The sequence below is a fragment of the Hippopotamus amphibius genome, chromosome 2 (genome assembly GCF_030028045.1).
Source record: "Hippopotamus amphibius kiboko isolate mHipAmp2 chromosome 2, mHipAmp2.hap2, whole genome shotgun sequence".
Classification (NCBI taxonomy): domain Eukaryota; kingdom Metazoa; phylum Chordata; class Mammalia; order Artiodactyla; family Hippopotamidae; genus Hippopotamus; species Hippopotamus amphibius.
In genome coordinates this window covers 99,672,840-99,696,300 of record NC_080187.1, presented here as the reverse complement: position 1 = coordinate 99,696,300, position 23,461 = coordinate 99,672,840, and the positions used below count along the sequence as shown (strand labels likewise).

The 23,461-nt window shown below is 42.3% G+C and overlaps 1 protein-coding gene across 4 annotated transcripts in view; it reads left to right on the top strand.

The window, feature by feature from the left end:
* The window catches only part of SMARCA2 (SWI/SNF related, matrix associated, actin dependent regulator of chromatin, subfamily a, member 2), a 181,967-nt gene that overhangs the window by 42,444 nt on the left and 116,062 nt on the right, over positions 1-23,461 (top strand). For all 4 annotated transcript variants that reach the window (XM_057724018.1, XM_057724017.1, XM_057724016.1 and 1 more), the window contains exons 9-17: positions 784-954; positions 8,944-8,997; positions 11,800-11,930; positions 12,155-12,212; positions 14,297-14,397; positions 15,851-15,998; positions 19,972-20,135; positions 21,570-21,636; positions 22,293-22,403. In XM_057724018.1, coding sequence (XP_057580001.1) covers positions 784-954; positions 8,944-8,997; positions 11,800-11,930; positions 12,155-12,212; positions 14,297-14,397; positions 15,851-15,998; positions 19,972-20,135; positions 21,570-21,636; positions 22,293-22,403 — 1,005 coding nt within the window. The remainder of the gene's footprint in view (positions 1-783; positions 955-8,943; positions 8,998-11,799; positions 11,931-12,154; positions 12,213-14,296; positions 14,398-15,850; positions 15,999-19,971; positions 20,136-21,569; positions 21,637-22,292; positions 22,404-23,461) is intronic.

Below are 23,461 nucleotides of genomic sequence, written 5' to 3'. Positions count from 1 at the left end.
TCACCGTGTTGCTTAATGGGAGGTAGAAGTGGGACGTTCTGTGTCTTGTCATGTGGCTCAGCACTGTCAGGCTGTAGGGGTTGAATGACTCCTCTTCAGTCACCTGGGCCCATCCTGCAGCGCCCATCTGTGACCAGAATCCCCCGAATTTGACCTTTCCTCTTAACCGCAGTGTTTGTAATGCTTTTAAGTATAAGAAGTTATTTGTTCAAGACCTATTCAGTTCCTTGCTTCTGGGAGTACTTATTGAAATGTTTATGAGTGAGACGCTATTACGTATGGAATTGGCTTCAGGACAATCCAGTTTGGGATTGCAGGGAGGAGGTGGGGAAACGGAAGTCATCATGCATTAATTTTTGTTGCTTGGTGTTGGTCATGTGAGAGATTATGCTACTTTCTCTACTGTTGATTATATTTGACAGTTTCCAAAATACAGAGTTAACAATAGGCTTCAGATGGTGAATCATCCAATTTTAACACTTTTTGTGCAGTTAAAGAAACACAGAAAAACGAAAAGTTGGCTCAAAGTGCTTGATCACACCACATAAATAGCGTGCTTATGTGTGTTGACCTTGCCGTGAACACCGGTGTCCCAGGACGTAGGCATCGTGCCTCTATGTGCTCCTCAGTCCTGGACAGGGTGCAAGAACTCTGGCGGCCAAAATCATTCGATGTGCTGCACACATCCTCAAAGTTGAGACTGTCGAGGGGAGGGCTGAGTGGAAAAAGGCGTTGTCTGCCAACTTTTAATGTGCTTTGATCACGCTCTTCTTTCCTCACTAGGCTGAAGATGAAGAGGGCTATAGAAAACTGATTGATCAAAAGAAAGACAGGCGTTTAGCGTACCTTTTGCAGCAAACCGATGAGTATGTGGCCAACCTTACCAACCTGGTTTGGGAGCACAAGCAAGCCCAGGCGGCCAAAGAGAAGAAGAAGAGGAGGAGGAAGAAGAAGGTGAGCACCTGAGTGGCTGTGGCTGAGCTGGGGATGTGTGGCTGGGGACCAGTTTTGATGAGTACATCTTACTACGCTAATGGGAGACTTAGATGATTGTATGGCAAACGTTACTGATGGAAATAGGTTGATGAGGCGTACTGGGCAACATATTGAAGATGGAGGCGTAATGGACAGAATATATATTCTGTTTGTATTTCCACTGTTTCACGCAGTATTCAGAAACTGAGTACGCATGGTCAATAGGAAAAGGAAAAACATGGGCGCAAAGAAATGTTTGCTCAAGTGCAATGCCAGCGAGGTGGGGGACTGCTGAGTTTAGAAACTGGAATGAAAATGAAGGCGAAAATGCCGTGCTCAGATTGAAAGGAGCCAGAGGAAGATGTAAGAGATAGCTTTGGGATACTCTTAGAACATATTTCAGCCTGTTTCTTTGAACAGGTGGCCGTGCCAAGATTGTTCATTCATTTCAGCTGCCCTGGTGTCACACTAAGGTAAAAGTGCAGGTCAGGGTTTTAGGTCATTACAGAACAATAAATAGTCGTATGTAAAATAATCCAGGTTATCATGAGAAGCAAAGGGTAAGATTTAGAATCTCTGCTCTGCGGATATTATATCTCAATTCAAGGGTAGCCTGCTTCCCTGTGTAGACCTGTAAACATAGATCCTCTTTGAAGCTTAAGTAGTCTGGTAATATAGTTCTCAGTGGATATTTTGTTTTCATGGTCAATTCTGATTGGCCCAGTTACAAACATCAGCAGGAGGTCTTCCTTAGAATTGTGAAGATTGAGGATTGGTAGCATTTAATCATTTCTTCTCTGCACTGAATAATTGAACAAATGGTTTTCAAAAAATAATTAATTTCATGGCTCCTGAATTCTCATACCTGTTTCATAATTAAGGAGGAGGAATAAATGATTGAGAAGGCGCCTTCTGCACCTGATTTCTTCAGTATAAGATAGCTTCCCTCATTGTGAAGGTGAACGAGGGATGAGTCAGGACTTGCATTTCGACATTTCGTTGGTGAGGAATACCTCATTTTCATGTCAAGGTCGCATTACAGACTTTGCAAAATTCCAGCTCCCAATTTCTGACTTAAAGTTGACACGTGGCAAACAGATACGCTTCTGTTAATATTCCGCAGGTGGACCCCATGAAAGGGCAGTTTTAGTCTTTCCTAATCCCGAGGTGGATTTTGCGGAGGCTGCCACACAAAGGTCACGGTTAGTGTGTTTAGCACTACCGTTCGTATTCTGTGTTTCCTTGTGATTAAAAGCTAATGGCTCAGATTGGAGCTTTTGGCTTTTAATGATGGATTGTTATATCATCACAGGCAAAGAAAGATACATGACTGAGTGGTAATGATTATACCTTTATTTTGGGGTTAATCCTTACAGAGCAGGAACCTGTCACAGTATTTTTCATGGTGCTGCCAACTCTGCACCATCTGTAGGTTGACTCTCTACCTCCAAGCTTTTGCTCTCAGGCTTGCTAACAGCACTTATTCTTTCTCTTTCATGCATCCGCTGCACGCTTCGTATTAACTGAACACTTCCTGTGATCTAGGCAAGCTGATAGATGCTGGGGGAGAGAGAGCGCAAGTGGTGAGGAAAAGCACTCTTGCCCTCTTAATTTAATCAGAGAGAGAGACGGACAGACATTCATCAAATATGCACCCAAATATATAATTATAAACTGTAATGAATACTGTGAAGGAAGGCAGGGAGTCAGACGGGGGCCTGATTTCCCAGCAAGCAAATAATAGGTACCCAAGCGACCGCGGTCTACCTGGTGGCTGTCTCTGGGCATCTTCTGTTGATGAGCTCGCGTGATGGAATGTGCAGAATTATTACTTTATTTTCCGCCTTCTCCCTCTTCCCTGGCATGCTCTCAGGATGCCTCACATCTGAGCACCCCCTGCCCCCAACAGGACCAAGGAGATCAGGCTGTATTTCCTTCCTGGGCCATCTTGCTGGGAGACCTTGGATAAAAGAAGGATGAAAAGCAACTGGGCTCTTTCCTAGTCCTTCCTGAAAACTGTCTCATGGGGTTTTAAGACTGAGTTCAAAGTGAGTTACCCAATTTCAGATGTACCTTAATTCAAGTGCAAAGCAAATGGATGCTTTCGAAAGCTGATTATTGGACAGTCTGGATTATCTGGAGTTCTTCTCCCCTCCATTAGAGTGAATGATTGAGAGTTGTTTGTTCCAGCGTCTCTGTCGGGGAGGGAACCTGCATGAGGACGCTTAAAAATTCTGTGCTGTCCGTTTCAGCATTTCCTGTAGAGGTGAATATCATCTTCTACCTATCTGTAGGTTTATTTTTTTCTAATTAACTTAGGCATCCCTAAATCTTTGTTTTGAGAAAAAGCTTCTTTACCCAGTGAACGAATAGCATTGAACTGGTGGCAACACTTGTAGGATGAGATACAGGTACCTTCGAGAACTGTGCCGTCAAAGATGAGTATGGTGGACCTTGTAGTTTAATTGGAAAAGGGCTACTTTTTACTTTGTGTTAAACTCGTGTATCATTTTTTAAAGAATTTCCCTGAAGTAACAGAGAAGGTGTGTTTCTTTCTTGGGGAGTTGATCGTGTTTACTTGGTATTGGTGAATAATAGAGTGGGTTTCTTTTAACCTCTCGTGACCTTGCTTAGTTTTTCACTTCTCACCATTTGAGCTGCTTCTATGAAGTATACATTTATAAATCATTCTGAAACTTCTCGTTCTCTAGCTGGCCTTCCATTAATGCCCTTGAAGTGGAAGGAAAAGAAGTAAACTCTTTGTATCTACTTAAGTGTTAGAGCAGGAATAATTTTTCAAGTATTGAAATGTCTAATTATGTGACAGCAGTCTCTGCAGTGTGACAAGAAGAATACACTGTCGTAGGTACTTAGCATGACCTGGAGGTCTCCGTCCTGTGCCATGAGAGTTCTCTTAGAGCTGCTGGGGGACTCCAGGTTGAAATGGAAGCGTGTACTAATAGTATTGAACATGCGAACTTGTGAAATTGGACTACTGTCTAAATCACATCGATACGTGATCTCTTAAATTCATAACTGCGTAAGAAGACATAGAATACTAATTTGCTGTTATTCCCTTGTAGGATATTTCATTAAGAGATCTATTACCCAATGCTCCAGTCCCTTGATGTGTTAGAAGGTAATAGGAACAGGACCTATAGCCTAGATTTGTTTTGAGGATTACTTGGGAAAGTTTATCTAAAGCACCTAGAATGCTCCCTGGGACACAGTAAATGCTCAGTAAATATTAGTTATTTTATCAATCAATTCTGTGGTATAGATGTAGGATCGTGATTGTTGAAATGTGGTTGTAAGTTTTTCTGAAAATAAAAGCTTCTTTTTTCCCCCTTATTGTTTATCCTCTGTGGTGTTGAGAAGATAAATGGTCACCATTTTTTCCTAGGTGAGGATCAATTAGATATTGTGAGGTAGGATGTCTTTTAGGACAAGGACAGGCTCCTTGGCTGTAAAGGCTGCAGTGGGAAATGAGGATTTCCTATTTTTGGCAGACTCTGCTTCCCTCTCCCTCCCCAGCTCCTACAAAGAGAGTTTTCTGATTATTTGGTCTCTAATATCCAATGGTTCCTGGTAATAATAAGGTATTTCTTATAGAGATTTAGGGTATGTTTTTCCTTAAGCTGTGGTTGGGAGCCCACGCCAGCCCCCTGCCCTGAAACCTGCTGCTGAAAAGTCTCGTCACTTAAGAGGTTGAGTTTCCCCAGCTATTGACTTCAGGCCAGAAATTAAGTGTTTAATCCCCTTCCCCCAGATCTTTCACTGGGGTGTATACCAGCAGAACTGCACCCTTGGTATTTACTGTGACATTTCTTGGAGACCCATTATACTCACGGGAACATAGAGAATCCATGGGCGAGCACTGTGCCAAGTCTCTTTTTCACCGTGGGCTTTCTTTCTGAAACTTACTCTGTTCTCTTTCTCTCCCACCAAACACTATTATACGTGACTCTCAGGTCTGTGATCTTCTGGAGGGGCACCTTTCTGGCATAGTGGAAACTATAGTGATAGGAAATGTGTTTTTCTTTTTCTTTTAGAGACCCAACAATTAGAAAAGCCTCTTGGTATAACTTTTGGTGACAAGAGCATCAAATGCAAAGTAGTAATGTTACTGAGACATTTATTTTAAATTCAAGTTACTCTCCAGTCATTCTCAATTCTTTCATCTGTTTTCCCCAGAGATGATTGGTCTGTTGCAGTTTTCCTCCACAAGGAGATTTTTGTAGGTGAAAGAAGGGTTCTAAGGCAATTCGGGGCATTTGAGTGTAGTGACTATTATAAAGGTAGGTGAACACAATGCTATGATGATTAGATTTATTTGATAAGTTCATTGTGAAAATGGGTAAAACCAGAAGTTTGGATCAAAGTCCTGCTTAACTGGATTGACCAGTTACTTGAGTCAAAATGTTGGAGTTGGTTTTCTCTGTAAGGCACAACCTAAGTAACATGCAATTGCCTGCTAATTTGATATTCTTGGTATTTTTTATTGCCTGATCACCTATCTTAATGCCCACAGGTCCTCTTAAGTGACAGTAAAAATAACCTAAGTGGTTTCTGAAGATCTTGGGTTTCCCTCGAAGCAGAATGAGTCTTTAAGATGCCAGCAATTTGAATGATGCTTCAGCATGTTATAGTAACAGCCGCTGGGGGATAAACTGTGTTCACTTCATAATATAGATTGTGAAATATTTGGTACAAAACTGTTTCTTTACAAAGTGAAGCTGCTTGTGGCCTATGTTGTGGTGATCTGCCTAAAGTACCCCACTGAAGCTCATTTTCTTGAGTTTAGCTCACACGGGATTTTCATGTTTAGGGATTCCTTTCCTTCCCCACCTCATGGTTGATTATTTGTACAGACTCTGCAAGGAAGGTGGATAGCTGTGCACATAGCTTTGTTCACGAACATTCCTAAAGGGAGGGTACGAAGTCACATTGGCCTTGAAAATTGGGAAGCCAGATTGTCTTCTGTTAGGAGTAATTTGTTTCACATCCACTTCCATAATTACATTCCTCCCTCCCCCCGTGAGGGTAATTAGAGCCCAAGTTTTTGCAGGTAGAAAGAAGCCAATACAACGTTCCTTTAGTCCTGATTAGTGGATGAACTGCAGTGGGTTTTGTTTTTGGTGTTGTTTTAATCAGTGGAAATAAGCTCAGGCATCAGCCGGTAATAATGATAGGCTGTATCTGCAGTCACATGCTACGTGTCACTCTACATGCAACTTCCTCGGGCAGCAGCTGCCACGTCAGCACCAGGTCATTCCATCAGGTGCCCAGAGTCTGTCCAGGGTTCGCTGCAATGGTAGCACCAGTCGTAATCTGGTGGAGTTGAAGTTGAACGAAAAAAGGGAATTTTGGCAAGGGCAGGGAATAGAGGGTTAAGCACTAGTTTGATGTGAGAATGTGGGTTTATGAAAGTACACCAACCAGAGATTGTCTCCAAACTGAAGGAATTCGAAGCATGATGGGAGGACTTGACCTCTCCTGTCGGAGAGTAGACTGCCACCTGGCTTCCACCTCATATAATAACATAGCGGAACTGCGTGTAAGTACAGGGCGCGCAAGGGAAATCTCATAGAGCGCCAGTTCAGTGAGGAACTGTGTGTGTGTGCTTAACTCTTTTACGGCTTGCAAATATACTGGCACCTAATTAAAATAATGATAACTCATTGAGTGTATGCTAAGTGGAAAGTATTGTTCTTGGTGCATTCATTTATTCATTCATTCATCCTTCAAATATTTACTTAGTGCCTTTTAAGGAACCCTTGTAAGGTGTGGGAATACGTGAGTGAACAAAACAGAAAATCCCTGTTTTCATCACCTTATGAAGCAGTTTTCAGACAGTGCTATAGCCAGTCTATATAGACGTAAAAGAATAGCCCTCAGACTATCATTGATTCCTTTGCATTGTGGAAATTGACACTCGCAGTGTATATTACACGTAACATTGCATTGTGCGTATTGAAGTAGTGATCCGGTCATGCAGCAACCCTGTGAGGTAGGGACTCCTGCAGTCCTTATTTTACAGTCGAGGGAACCAAGACACTGAGGTTTGCTTGAGATCACACAGCTAAGTACTCTTGCACTTAATGACAGAGCCGGGGCTCAAATGCGGTTCATCTAAACTCCAGAACCAAGTTTCTTCCATCTGATATGATTGTACATTGCCTCTCAAATTTGATACCAAATGGAAATTTAAAAATTAGTTTAGAGGATTTAGTAATGGAAAGGCCTGATTACGAGGCAGTTTTTAGATAACATCCTATCTGGTCTGTCGCATATTCATAGAAGAGTATTCTTTAGAAGAATTTTGATTCTGTTATTTATGGTCCATCAAGGTTTTTAATGTACTATTCATTGAAATGGTGATCCAGTTCCACTAGCTAGCTATTGGAAATAGGCTTATTCATTGTCTCATCTGATTTTCTTTGTGGGCCAAATTTGTAGCTAATTTCTGATTTGTATGGAAAGAATGGTGGGATTAATTGACTTTCTCCCATTAATTAAAAGAGTCGCCTGAATATAGTGCCTGAGAATTCCAAAAATAGAATCTTCAGGGGGGCTGGTAGCAGGGACAGTTCCTTTTCTGAGCCTTTTCTGCCGTTGTTCTCTGTGTCCTGAGCCCAGACGTAGGGCCTGGTGCTTTTCCATGATGGTCATTCCTTTTGAGCTTGTAAATATTTTCACTTTGGGGTGGCATAAATAGAAAATTAAATTCTTGGGAAATTATAACCAAAGAGAGCCTTTCATTTCCTATTGTTTGGTAGAAGTGCTGCATTTTTTATGCCTTGTGCTTTGGCATACATATATACATGTATTTTTTGTAAGAAAATTATAAAAGAACTTAAAAATTTCAGACATTTACAGGAACTGCCCTTCTTCAGTATGGACAAAAGGCTGGATTTTCAGCACTAAACAGTTTCTGTAAGAGCTGTTTTGTCAAGAGACAATTGAGTTATTTTCATGGGAAACAAAAATGTATTACACAATCAATGCCTTAAGTAAACAAAGTGGAGTTAATATTGATTCTGTATCATTATGTATATTTTTAATTAACTGAAGGGCCCAGGGGAGGAAAGCTCATTTTCTTAAGTGTCTTGATAAAGGCAATGACTAAAGTTTGGGTTCTTTTCCCCCTCCTCATCGCACTACACAGAATAACTTTAAAATAAGGATTCTGTAAAGGTGACATTAAAGATTTCACTTGTCAAAGAGGTTGTTATAAATGTAAGAAATTTTAGACTGTGTTTATTGCAGATGAAGCTCTCTCGGGTATGTACAAAATGTGACATAATCCTAGCTTTTCATTTAGGCTGTCTTTGAGGTACATAGAGGTTAATGGGCTAAGATATTGGAATATTTAAGAAATGGAGGATGACAGAATTTTTCATGAGATCACAGTATCTGCATCAAATTGCACCATATACCCACTGGGGAAATACTATATATTACGAAAGCCAATTAGGTAGAATGATAAAAATTCAGAGAGCTCACAGAATTTTGTTTGATTTTGTATTTTCATAACCCAAGAGCGGCTCAGAGTTCATTCTTAAGGGGAAATTCTTAGAAAACTTGCTAAGGGAATGGGGAAATTGAGCTGATTACATCAGGATTTGTCTTCATAGTGCCAAACACAAGGACATTTCAGATTCTGACCTCTGTCCTGATGCTGTCATATCTTAAGCTATTGGGGTCCTGGAAGACACAGTCCACCCATCTCTAGTGAGCCAGCCCTGAGTCACACCTGACTTTCAATAACTCCCCACAAGTTGCAATAAAATACACACTTTATCTCAGAAAGTAAAGAGAAACACAAATAAAAGGCATTAATTCTTAAGCTTTGTTGGATGTTGATAAGTAGTGATGAAATACTGTTACATACCCCCCGAGTTGCCATGAGGTCCTTCCGGTGCCCACTTTCTTGGTTTACGCGTAACATTTGACATTGTTTTGCAGAAGGCTGAAGAGAACGCGGAGGGAGGGGAGTCTGCCCTGGGACCAGATGGAGAGGTAAGGGATTTTGCATCCATTTCTACTGTGTTCTGCTGAATGATACCCTGCTATACCTTGCAGTGCCATTCTCTGTGTATACTAATTTTATTTTTCACTCTGCTACTCATTTTTAAGTAAAAATAGCAGTACATTAGCATAGTAGAAAATTAGAATAGTATAAAAGGGGTACACTGAAAAGCAATCTTCCATCTCAAGCTGCCAATCACCTGATATTAAGTTTCTTGTGTACCTTTCCAGAAATTGTCTGTGCACATATAAGCATGTGTTTATGAATATACAGAATGTTTAAAACTCTTAAGTGATTCTGTAATTACATTTTCCCCGTCGATGATACAGAAGCATAAGCTATGACCCAGTTTACTTTGAAATTTCACAACTCCATAAGCTGAACAATTTACGTATTTGGTAACTTATTTTTTGGCATTTTCTATAGGCTAAACCTATAGTTTCTATTTGTAGATTTATCAGCGTATTTCTGAATTGTATTTCTAGTATTTCCAATATTCTCCTGAATCATGAGAATACAGTGATCAATTTGTTGGATTTTTTTTTTCCTGAAAACGCAAAGTTCTCTGCCAGTGATTCACACGAGCAGGCATCCCCCCCAGAACAGGATGGGCAGGGCGTTTGTTTCAAACTGCCTTCTTCTTTCACAGATTCTAATAAATCTGCCTGGAGGATTGGGGTGGGTGGAGAGTTGCCTCTTCCCACTTCCAGAATCACTGTGCACGTGAGACGTATTATGAATGTGAACAGCCCAGTGGCAGGAAAAAGGTTGAAACCACTATTCTATGCAGAAACCTCTTGAACAATAAATGTTACTTAACCACTGTAATTCATCACAAGGAAAGAAAGGATGGGGATAAATGTCTGATGTGTAAGAAACACTCAGTGGGCTGTTACGGAGGAAGAATACTATATATTAGAACACTTAGAAACAACTCTAATTTGTAAAAGCCCAGCCTTACCTAAGCATGCCACACACCGGTCTGTAATTAACAAGCACACAGGGAGAGATTTAACCTGTTAATGTGATAGCTCTCTTATCTCATCTTATCTCCTGGGAAAATTAGCTCCTGACCTTGGGCCCATGACATACACTTCTTTTTAATCTTAACACACGTGTTTTCTGTTTGCCGAAGTGGGCAAAGTGGACATCTTACCTGGTTTGTTTTGAAACAGTGTTCTGATTGCACTCTGCTGTGCTCATTCAGTGTTTTTGCCAAAGTTCTAATTCCAGCTACAGTGATTCCCAGTTTTCTTTGAGGCAGGACACAAGCAATAAAACAAGCTGCATTATAATAGTTCAAGATAATGGAATATGATTTTTCCAAGGGAGCTGGTGGCAAATGGTAGATTTCCTGCTTTTTGGTGTGAGCATATAGATGACCTTCTACATTAATGAGGAAGAAGCGTTGCCTTGACGCGCAAAGTAACGGTGTTCACAGTCATTGCTTCAGCACACTTAAAAGGAAAAAAGACAGTCTGTAGTAAGCCTTCTCTCTTTTTTAAAATTATTTTTGTGGATAATTGCTAATATATTGTTTCTTAATCTGACAGTGCTTTGTTAAGGGGGAAGAGGAAAAGAACCAATATTTTGGGGGAAGGAGGGGGTCATTTTCTATAAGATATAGAAGATAACCTAGAGTATACTGCTTTTCCTATCATTTTAATTTAACTCCAAATAAGAATAATTTAGAAAAAATTCTTTGGAATTAATGAATTCCCTAAACATTTGAATTTTATCACTTTTAAGGAAATAGATAACTTGAACTACTCACAAATCAAGCATTTCCAAGCAAACGTCTCACCTGGGGGTCTGCTCCTAGAGCTACAGCCTCCCTGTAATCAGTAGCATTCATTTGCATAGGATTACTCCATTTTTAGGCCTTTTTAAACAATTTGTTCCCTGAAGTAGGTTAAACACAGCCCCTGCAATTTCACTTATTCTCTTAATTTTCTGAGGAAGCCATTTTTTGTTGAGAGTCTAATAATGAACTTCAGCTCAGATGTGGTCGATTTGCCAGGTTTCCAGTGAGCAGAGCCTTTTGCTCTATCACAGGTCCCTATGGTTGGGCCAGGTACCTGGTGGTTTGGTTTTAGATAAATAACATTGTTTCTGCAGAAGCCAAATCAGCTGTAGTGAGATGACACAAGTTACACTACTTTTCGCTTTTTTCCATTATTCTCTCTGAAACCATGACTTTGCAGTAGAACTTACCTGGGGGAAATGATTTGGGGATTAGGGGTTCTTAGTTGCAAATGACAAAAATCAACTCTGCCTGATTTAAGTAAGAAGGGAACATATTAATAGGATATTGGGTGAGTCATCAGATCTCCGAAAGACTGTAGAACCTGATGGGGGGATACGCTGTTATTTCAATGATATGTTCCCGTCGTGTACTCTACAATTGGTTAGTGAGGACATGGCCAGCCTTGGGAGTAGCCACAGCCAATACCACTGCACTGGCACTGCTGCCACTCTAGTCTGCCCTCCTGCCAGTGTGCCTGTTGGCCCCCTGCTTCCTTCTAGGTCCTAATTCAGAGCCTTGGTGAACGTGCCCAGTTGGTGGAGCTTAGGTCTTGTGCCTGTACCTTAGCTGCAAGGGAGGCCAGTGTTTTCAGTTTCTCTAGTAGGGGGTGACCTGTCTCTTCTCACCAGGACTCATCAGGTGGTGAAATTTCTAATCACGGGAAAGGGCTTCAGATAGTGGACAGCCAGAAGGCTGAGAACCATCCAGCACAGAACTGGGAGAATATCTTAACACTAAGCGGTGCTATGTCCTTTCTGCTTTCCAGCCCATAGATGAGAGCAGCCAGATGAGTGACCTCCCTGTCAAAGTGACTCACACAGAAACCGGCAAGGTCCTGTTTGGCCCAGAAGCACCCAAAGCAAGTCAGCTGGACGCCTGGTTGGAAATGAATCCTGGGTACGGCATTAAAGCAAAATTATTGCTGCTCTTTGATTTTTAAGTTTTTGTGGTCCTTGTAAAATCCATTTACTAAAACATGACCTTTGCTGAACTGGTTAAAGTTATACCTGCATTTGCATGTAGAAGGTGCCACATGTTTGTGTATACACACACAAACACACACAGAGTTTTATAATTTAAAAAGCTAAGCATCCTCTTCCTCCCCATTCCTTTTCTTGTAGTTACGAAGTTGCTCCTCGATCGGACAGTGAAGAGAGTGATTCTGATTATGAGGAGGAGGTATGTGTGTGGCTCTGCGTGGAGTTCATTGGCTGGAAAGTTCACAGGGGAAGCTCCTATATCCTTCTGTCTCTTCGTCCTCCACTATTGGCCGTCGGGTGACAGCTGGGGCTGAGGGTTTGACAAAGCTTTGCTGGTGTATGCCTAGGGGCACACTGACTTCTCTGGGACTCCTGGCCAGTGGGGAAACTTGGTAAATTCTAAATTTATTTGAAACCAGGAAAAGAGAAGCTGGCATTAAATTGGAGATGGTAGGTCTTTTGAGGAAAATTGAGGATGGATTACTTTGGGAAAGGCAATTCCATGCTTCTAAGTGGTTTACACTGAGGGTTAACAGCCTAAAAATGTCTGAGTGCCTTTAGTCCTTGGGCCTATTTGAAATTGTAAGTCTGGAAACTTCGACAAAAAAGGCACCATGTACTTGGTTTAATGAGTTTATCGATCTTTTTTTTTTTTTTTTCTTAATGTGATTCTTATTTGAATCCTTTGGATATACTTGTTATCCACCCTTCACAGTCTCTTGGAAGGAATACTCAATATATCTAGAGCCTAAAATGGTAATCTTGGAGACTTTTAATAGAAATTAAGGAATAATGAAGGTATTTTTTAGAGCAGCTTTAAAATGCTTAATAATTACAAACAGAAGGATTAAAAGATTTTTAATCTCCTTTAGTAGAGCATTGTTGGTGTGTAGTCATTAAATCTGATGTTTACCAGTGTTGAGGAGTCTTGGTTCAAAGGATGCCATGGCCCGAGCAGAGCAGCCTTATCAGCTCACCAGAATTTTAAGGCCACTATTTCTTTCTATTTTGTGGACCTGTGTTTTCTAAATTAATCTACCATGGACACTTACTGCTTTTGCAAAGAGGAAACATAATAAAAGTTATTATTTTTTTAAAAAAACATACTGTTAACAAGCAAATACTTTTTGGAGACATACTTTTTTTTTCAATAGGCTACTCTTTCTCTGAGGTATTTGAAATTTACAAAATCAATTCTTAAAATGTTTCCTGTTTACTCAGACAAACAGGCCCATAAATGATCCATTGGAGGATCTTCTCATTGAGTCTGAGAGCCAGGCAGGGGCAGAGACGAGGTAGAGAAGGCTGCTCAACCCGCAGGTGCCCTCCCGAGACTGGCAACTGCAGACGGCTCCAGACAGCTGGCACTAGAGTGCACTCGGACCTGGGGGTCCGGAGACCAGGTCCTCATCTCACAGAGAGTCACGTCCCCTCTCGGTGCTCACCTGGACGTGAAGGCGCTGTGCCGACTCCTCCGTTGACCCCTTGTGGCTCAGTGATCTGTGATCATAGATTTGGTTTTCAGCACTACTATCATGTCAATTTGTATTGTTTCATTCAAGCGTGATGCAAAAGCCTGGTTCTCTGTAAGCCTACTTTTAAAGGAATCTCTCTTGGATTACCTGGAAAGATGCAGCCTTCAACACCAGTGGGTAGTAGTAGGCATTATGGACATTTAGTGAAGCTTTCCAACAAGCCAGCAGAAGAAAGGACACAGTTGAGAGGTGGGGAGGTGATGACTCTTTTGCCACGTTCCTAACAGTTTTAATCTAAATATCCAGAAATGTGGGCTGTGAAGTAGCCACAGAAGGCACACACAGAAGGTCGTGTGCTTACAAGCCCCAGTGCCCCCACAGTGAAGGTGTGCAGGACCATCCGAGGCCCCCTGGCATCGTCAGAGAGAACAAGACTAACATCTCTTCAGTTGGCTTGGAGAGAAGGTCACTAAGTTCGCAAGAGCAGATGTGGGCTACAGGACTCTCTGATGACCAAATCATGATAAAAATCCATCTTTCTGGCATGAATTGTACATATTTATTCTTGGGAGCAAGGGTTCCAGGGGATCCTCAGAGGGTTCCTTTCGTTCTTTCTTTCAGTAATTTATACAGCGATGGAGCGGTAGGTGTTGCCTGGTGTAGGTGAGGGTGAAATTTGCACCCTCCCCCTGTTGTATTCACTTCACTTGTGAAGTAGAATACTATACACTCTCTTTTCAGAAAATGCCAATCTTAGAGAGTCCCTCATTAAAACGGAATCGTCCCCACATCTTTGTTCCTTTCCCAGGACGAGGAGGAAGAGTCCAGTCGGCAGGAAACTGAAGAGAAAATACTTCTGGATCCAAACAGTGAAGAGGTTTCCGAGAAGGACGCTAAGCAGATCATCGAGTGTGTATCTCTCAGGGTTTTCTCTCTTGGAAATGCATTTCGTGCGGGTTACGCTTTCTGAATTTTCTTTTAGAGAATTTTGTCTAAGGAAGGAAGCCGACTTCATGCCCACACTCTGCTTGAAATGCTGCCATCAGAGGTCACCAGAGTGTCCCTGCTCAGCTCCTTCCTCCCGCCCTCCTCTCCTTCCTGACTCCCTCACTCCTGGGCTTCTCGTGTCACGAGCACTTCTGTCCCAGATGGAATTTGACCCCCCAGCTGGCCACCTTTCCTGCCTCCCTTAATGGCATCAACACTCGCCCAGAAACCCCAGTGAGACACGTCCTTGTTGCAGTCGCTGGTCAGCCACCGACTCCCCCCATCCTAGTCTCTGAAACACTCCAGAACCCTCTCCTCCTTCCTGAGTGCCCAGCTCCACGCCTCACCCTCATGCCTCATCCTCTCCATCAGTGGGCTACACAGCTCTTTGCTTGTATAGCTCTAGTGTTAAAAGAAAATTGTGGTGGAACAATATGCAAAGTGGAATTTTTTTTTTTAACATTTTCTTTCTTTATTTTTGGCTGCCTCGGGTCTTAGTAGCAGCACGTGATGTCTTGGAGATCTTCACTGCAGGCCGTGGGCTCCAGAACACGTGGGCTCTCTGGTTGAGGTGGGAGGGCTCAGTAGCCTTGTGGCATGTGGGATCTTAGTTCCCTGACCAGGTGGCGAACCTGCGTCCCCTGCGTTGGAAGGCGGATTCTTAACCACTGGACCACCAGGAAAGTCCCCAAAGTAGAACATTTTAAAGTGATGAGATTTAAAAAAAAAAAAAAAAAAAAAAAGCAGAAATAGACATTCTGATATTTTCTGTTAATTCCAGGGCCATGTGCCCACTTCAGGAATCTTTCATGTATCCGTCTGCCCTGCCTTCTTCTCTGAAGGTTTTAAGACCCCCTCGATGGCCCCGCACTGCCTGTAGAATAACACAGTAGCTGGTTCACAAGGCGTAGAAAATGGAAGACTACCTCTCCTCTTTGCTGTCTCTTTAATGTCACCTTTGGCCGCCTCTCACCTGTCTTCAAGCTTTAGGCAGTGTTCTGTGCATAGGATTCATCTTTGTATTTCAAGGACCTGGGACAGCTTCACTGGCAAAGTGTGAACCTGCAGGTGTATGACTCACACTCATAGTGGTCACTTGAGGTCGCACGAGCCTGTGTTCAGATCCTGACGCCACCACCTTTCATGTGACCCAGTGGTGAACCTCTCTCAGCCTGAAGTTCTCCACAGGCATAAAGTGGGGATGGTAATAACAACATGGACCCTGCTGGCCTTTTGCGAGGATTATAGACGATGTGTTTTTAACTGCCGGGCATGAAGCAGGTGATAAACAAAGCTCTACTTACTGCAGCTGTTTTCGCCTCCCCATTCATGCACCAGCTTCTCTGCGCGTGACCCTCCACTTTCTCTGCCCCAGGACGGCTAAGCAAGATGTAGACGATGAGTACAGCATGCAGTACAGTGCCAGGGGCTCCCAGTCCTACTACACGGTGGCCCACGCCATCTCCGAGAGGGTGGAGAAGCAGTCGGCCCTCCTCATCAACGGGACCCTGAAGCATTATCAGGTAACTGGCGTGGTTTGTGTTTTCTTGGCAAGTCTCGATCTGTTACCTAATTTTTAAAAAACAATATTTATTTATGTATTTTTTGGCTGTGTTGGGTCTTCGCCGCTGTGTGCGGGGTTTCTCTAGTTGTGGTGAGCAGGGCTACTCTTTGTTGCAGTGCACAGGCTTCTCATCATGGTGGCTTCTCTTGTGGTGGAGCACGGGCTCTAGGCACACGGGCTTCAGTAGTTGTGGCTCACGGGCTTAGTTGCTCCACAGCATGTGGGATCTTCCCGGACTAGGGCTCGAACCCGTGTCCCCTGCATTGGCAGGCGGATTCTTAACCACTGTGCCACCAGGGAAGCCCCCTGATACCTAATTGTGATTGGATGTGTTGTGCGTATGCTGGTGGCTTATTAGGAGAGTGGACGATGGGGTCCCACTGCTTCTGATATGGCAGTTCTCTCCAGCGCGCCCGTAATGCTTGTTTTAGAGCATTCCATTTTACCATCTTCACTAGGGCATACCCATTTTCTCTGTTATGGTTTTGGGATGAATGAATTGTGTTTTCAGAAATCCTGGGTTCACCTTTGGAACCATGTTACCCATGGATCTCTTCCAAATGGAAAGCCCAGCCACATTCTATGAGTGTAGGGAACATCTGAACCTCTCTTTGAAGTAAATGAAGTATACATTTCTTCAAAAATTTCAGTGGTGGCTATAGTTTCAACACTATGGATTCAGCCACCTAGGAGCTGCTGTGTACCACATTTACACACTTTTTAAAAATTTTTTAAGACACCATAAAGTGGTGAGCGTCCCTCCTTTGATGAAAACTAGGCTGTAAACATAACGGATGTTGCATCTGACCTGTCTGGAATGAGGTCAGCGCCTATCTTTTACCTCCTTCCACTTTGTAGTGTTTCCCAAAGTGTGTTCCTTGGAACGTTTATCCCATGAGGTAGACCTCAGAAAGAAAGGGAAAAATAGGTTCTGCGGTTAAATAAATATGGGAAATACTATCAGCTATAACTTGGATAACTGTATAATTTATTACTTCAAATTTGGATACTTATGAGAATAAACAGGGGCCCTTATTATTGATCATAAGTGCCACACAGGTCTTCCCGAGCCAGCCAGACATCTGGGCACCCTGGCAGTGACCCCTCTTGGTAATCCATGATGTGTGTCCGCACACACATGACTGCAGAAATCAGTGTGTAATCTGTAATTGCATATCAGCATCTTGCCGTGAAATAACGAACTTTGTTATTCCCTGAATTACTCTGACCACCAGACTTTCATTTTATATATCCTATGTCTGTTCACGTCCTGTAAAATTAGGGTCCTTTGGAATATGCTTTAGGAAGTATATGCTTTAGGCCAACAGTTCTCAAACTTTTAGAACTTGGATCTACTAAAGTCCTAAAATGCGGCACTATGTTGGCTGCCGTTGCGTCTGGGTGAAGGGTAACCGAGGCTGCTACTGCACTACTGCTTTGATTTGTGTTCAAGTGCCAGCAGTTTATACCCACTACTGCTTTTGCATCATCAGTGCAAATGTCGACACAATATAAAAGGCAAATAATGCCTTAGTGTTAATAAGAGAATCATTTTGACCTTGTGGATCTCCTGAAAAGGTTTTGAGGACCCTCAGGAGTCCCTGGAGCGCACTTTGAGAACCACTGCTCTGGCCATAGTGAGGTCATGTTTTCTCCAAAGCCCATGCTACTTTCATGAAGTTCAAAATTGTTTTCACCTGATTTGGCCTACCTGACATAGACGCTAACTTGTAGTTGGTTCTAATGAACTCTTGTACATCTATATATGGAAGGTGCATTCTTTAGATTATTCATAAATAACCTTTAACGCCACATTGATTTCCTCCTGCCGTCCAACACCTTTTAAAGCATTCTTTATCACTGTCTTCTGGAACCTGCCTCCTCCTGCTTCCGTATGTGAATTTTACGGCCTTCTTCCTCTACTGGGCTGCTGTTAATTTCCTGAGCGTGCCTGGCTCTGCCCACCTTGGGGTTTTTGCTTCACAGCTTTTCTTCTTCCTGGACCATCCACATCTACCTGATGAAATCTTTTTTATTTCTCAGAAAACCAACACAGACTGTGGCTCAAAGCCTTCCCAGATCACTCTGTTCATGAGTAAGCTTTCTGTCATCTCGCTCCTTGACAAGCTTTTGTATTGAAAATAGTTACTTAACCTTGACATAGCTGAAGGCTTCCTGCTGCTTCCTGGAAAGCTGTGTAAGCTTGGCTCAATGTCCAGCCCCTCTGATTCCATGGTCTAGAAAGTCCAAATCACTTTCCACTTTTTTTTCTTTTTTTTTCTTTTCTTTTTTTTTTTTTTGGTGAATTTCTAGTCCCCTCTGCTGCCAATTTCTGCCTCTGCTTTATCTGGGATTAAAACAGCAAAATTTGGCTCCTTTGCCAATTTTCATTAAAAAGGAAAAAAAAAAAAAAAAAAACCAACCACCAAGCCACTGAGCATCCAAATACTTCTGGCACTTATCTGACTTTCCTAAAAGTCTAGTGGTTCTGGGGTCATGTTGCAGGTGTACAGCTCCTCCCACCCCCCAGCCCCCACTAAGGGTTCCCATCATTCCCCTTCTGCCCCTCTCTGTCTTTTGTGCATCCCTGTGGGACCTCTTTCTGTTCCTCTCATCTCTTGGTGTTGCTGTTGTTCTGCAAAAACCTTTAGGATGATTCAGAGTCTTGCAAGGTATGAGGACTCTAAGCGGCTTATCCAAGTATTTCTTCAAATCATTGCAGTGCTCTTCCCAGGAACAGTGCTGGTGCATACAGTTGTACATGCATGACACTGGCACTGCCAACCGCTTCTTGGTGCGTGAATGGCTCATCGGCTCCTCTTTGACAGCAAGCTCCCGGAGGGAGGCATGCATCTGACATACCTAGGTTTCCATCTGCTATAGCTCCTTGCATGGTCCAGTTAATAAATATTGAAAGTAAAGGAACTACTTGCTTCGTTTTTACATAAACCAAATTAAAATTAACATTTCCCTAAGCATAACTTCATTAGCAAGCTAAATTGACTTTAGCAATTATATACATATAGAAAGAGAGAGAGAGAGAGATAGTAAACGTGTGTGTGTGTGTGTGTGTGTGTGTGTGTGTGTGTGGAGAGAGAAAGAGAGAGAGAGAGAGAGAGATGATGATCCTATCATTTAAAGCAGAATCTGTGATAAAGTGGTGGAAGGGAATTGGTGGTTGGAGAGGGAAGTTGAAAAATTTTGTATTTTCACCCAATCTTTCTTGTGTTTAACATGGGGAATCCAAGGCTGTGTCTCTGGTGCTGGGCTTCTGTACTTTAACAATATGTTGAACATGTTTCCAGGCAGTCCGCTGCCCTTGGGGAGCACCTACATTGCAAAAGTTTCCATGTGATGCCTGGGAGCTTTCTCTGACAGGAAGTGCCCTCCTGTGGGCTCAGCAGGTGCCCCTGGCTCCCTGGTCACTCTGCTTCCTGACTTGAGGGGATCCCACACCCAGGGGACCAGGATGCTCTTCATTACCCAGAAGGCTATTTCTAATGACCTGTGATCTTCATGCCATGTCTGCCTTCTGGTTTGTTTTCCTATAATCCGCACATTGGCTTTTTGTTCTTGGAGTGGCTGGAATGGATTTTCCTTTGGGTTTTCTTCATTTATAATAATTCTAGAATGTCATATACTGTGACCTGCTAAGGAGGGATGAACGGCAAAGCTGCTTCACTCCCCCCCCAGCACACTCCAGCCCATCATCTCTAAATCTGATTAGCACTCGGCACCCGCCAAGCAGCGGGGATGATTACAGGCTCATATTTGAAATTCTTTTTGTGTTGGTGCTTCCCCCCACTTTCCTGCTGTGGGAAATCCAACATACAGCACCGAGGAGTTAGGAAGTCGCAGCCTCACTTGAGTTGTATTAGTATTAATTACCTGTGCAGATCTTGGATAATTGAAGCAATTACTCTTCATTTCAGCTCCAGGGCCTGGAATGGATGGTTTCTCTGTATAATAACAATTTGAACGGAATCTTAGCTGATGAAATGGGGCTGGGAAAGACCATACAGACCATTGCACTCATCACTTATCTGATGGAGCACAAAAGACTCAATGGCCCCTATCTCATCATTGTTCCCCTTTCGTAAGTAACGCCATTTATTCTTCACTTATCTTTCTTTATGTTGGAGCTCGCCCTATGCGTGGTTTGTCCTTGTTTTTCATTTAAGGCAGAATTGTAACTTGTAGTGGGATTATCAAGAGCATATAATCTGGATTTAGGTTTTCACTTCCCACCCCGTCTCCCCCCCTTTGATTGGCTACGTAAGCACAGGATGAAGTGATTTTTTTCAACCCCTAGCATTGCGGTCTACACAGCCTGCACACTGCACAGTGGGTCTCATTCTTTATCACACCTAAAGTGACTCATGAAGCTGAAAGGTTTTGATTTTTTTTTTTTTAAGATTTCTTTGATTTTTTTTTCCCCTTGTTCCATTTCCAAAAGGTTACATATATTCAAAAATCATATATCCTTAAATCTTCCTTTGTGTCCCTTTTAAAGCAGAATGTAAATCAAAATCATAAGTATGAATTTTGCATTAAACCGCCCTCAGTACTCACAGTTTCTCTGCAGTGATTTTGTTGCTTTGTAAGGATGGGTCTTTGCTGTTCTCTGTTAAATTCCCGCTGCTGATTTTGTTGCTTTGTGAGGATGGGTCTTTGCTGTTCTCTGTTAAATTCCCGGTGCCTCGCCCACTGCATGGTTCCTCGTGGGTCTTTAGCGGATATACCTGAGGGAAGGGATGCCTGTTCAAAACCACCGTCCTTGGATGGGAGTGTATCTGAGTGTCGGTGTGAGGTTGCAGTTCTGTTCACTGAGATCTTCTTCTAGATCTCATTGCTAATTACAGACCTGGACCTTGAGAAAAAATAAGGATTCTGCGTTAGTATTTTCTTCAAATTTGGTCTGAACGAGAATTATTTGCAGACCTATTTAATCCATAGTATTTGAATCCATGGTACTTAGATATCCTTCCCATATTATCTACATCTTGAATATATATTTTGCATTTTCAACTATATTTTGCATGTTCTGACTCGTATTACATTGACGCTTTCAGGGATTTTTTTTTTTTAAAGCATTCAATATTTTTCCCCTGCTCCCTCTTGACAGATTTATTTAGAATTTTCATGTACTTTTGTCATTTCTTTTTCCTGACTCAACTTTCCGCGGAACTTTATATGGCTGTTTCTAAAGAGCCCTCAGATCACTCTGGTAATTGCCATTTTTCAGTATTAAAATTAAGATTTTTTTTTTGCTCTCTATGTTTATGCATTCTTTGAATTTTTTTTTCTCTTACAAGGTATCTTATGAACCCACAAACACACTTGTCATACTTTGTGGCAGCTTATTTCTGACGTATCTCGTATTTCCACACCTTTAAAATGAATGTGTAGTTGAGATAGTTCATATTCTGTAGCCCCTTTCAAGGTGAGGCCTTAAAGCGGGTAAGAAAAATCTTTTTAACCACAGATTTTTATACAAATATCTCTCTGTGTTTTTTGTTCTGTTCTGTAGGACTCTGTCTAACTGGACGTATGAGTTTGACAAATGGGCTCCTTCTGTGGTGAAAATTTCTTACAAGGTTTGGAATGCTGTATTTATATATAAATGTGGAAAAGCAAAAAATAGACCCTGGCTTCTTGATTCCATATGCACATCTGTGAACTGTATTTGGTTGTAAAGTTTTGTCATGTACATCATGTACTAAACAGTGAGAGTTAATCATCCCAGGAAGATTACTGTAATAAACCATAATTACTTTCAGATAGTGAAATGCAGAAGAAAATTGTTAATTATCATATTGTGAGGTTTCTGATGAGAGTAATACAAATGACAAATGTCACACGTCCCGCGTGCCGACGCCGTGCCCACTTTTCCTGCAAAGTCAGGCAATTGCCCGGGCGCCCACCTGCCTGCTGGACGCCCCTGGAGAAACGGAGCCTTTCAGCAGAGCAGCGGGTTCTCTGCTACCTTGGGGTCGCCATAATTTTCCTCTTCTCTCCCCGCCCTCCCTCGGTCTGCAGTGGGAAAGCCTCTCCATAAAGGTCTGAAAAGTGTCCAGACGTGCAGGCAATTTTGCCAGGCACTTTCTTCCTGGGTAATGGATCTGTATATGATAATTGCATGTATGTGCAGTCCTTACTCACGTGTCTGGGCTCCATTAAGCCATGAGGAGTGAGAGGCGATGCACACCTCCTCGCATCAGGTAATATATATCTGTATTTTCTTCCCATTCAGGGCACCCCTGCCATGCGTCGATCCCTTGTTCCCCAGCTGCGGAGTGGCAAATTCAACGTCCTCCTGACCACTTACGAGTACATTATAAAAGACAAGCACATTCTTGCAAAGGTATGTTTAAAAAAATTCTTTTATCTCTAATTATGGACCATCGCAACTAGAGTATAAAGTATCCCCCAAATGATACCCACTAGTGTAATTTGCTTGTTAGATAGCTGTGCACACTCTCTGTCTGTCTCTGTCTCTCTCTCTCTCCATCAGACATATTTTGGTCACGGGTTTTTAATTTTATGTATGCTTTCTGTTGTTGTTGTGAGTCATTGAACCTGGGGCTCTTACCTATCCTGTCATAGTGAATGAGTTTACATCTCTTAAAAGAATTCACCTGGGTTCCTTCTGCAACTCTTTTTCTCTCCAACAGCCCTGAACGTCGTGCTTGTGGAAGAAATAATTGTTTTTGTTGCCCTGGGATATTGTCAGCAGCGTGACTTCATTCCTCTTGTGTCTTTGTCTCTCTAGAGACGAGGAGGCATCTCTCCATATGGTCTTCTCCATATGAACGTTTATCCAAGCTGCAGCTTTTGTGCTGTTCCTGTTGTATGTTTTTCCTGGTGAAATAATGGGCGATTGTTGTTTGAATTACTCTGAGCTGTTTCTGTGATGATTTCCTTGGAGCCGGGAAAGAGTTGTTTTCTACCTGCGCCCTACATGTCTGCTAATTTGTGTGTCCTAAGTTGTCCCTTGGCCAAAAAGTAGAAGTTGTTTTTTTTTTTTTCCCATTTATATCATCTTGTCTCCTAATATATTCATGTAGAATGATGGGAGTAGTTTCTGTCATGGAGCAAGTATGAAAACTTAAATTTTTTTTTTTCCTTTAGTCATTTCTTTTACCCTGTGGTGTTTTGAAAGCACTATAATCAGAAACTAAGTTATGGCCAGAATTGAACAGAATCACTGTTTCTGGGGTCTGCTCTGTCTCTGCATTAAACCTTTGCTCTGGCAACGGAGCATTCCCTTCATGTCATCCTAGGAAATAACACAAAGGAAATGGGCTCCCAGGGGAGGTTTAATCATTGAGATGGCACTAGCAACAATGCGGTGTTCCTCTTCGCCATGCTCCGAGATGAATTTGGCAGTGTCAAAAATGATGTGTTTTCAGTGTAACTGTG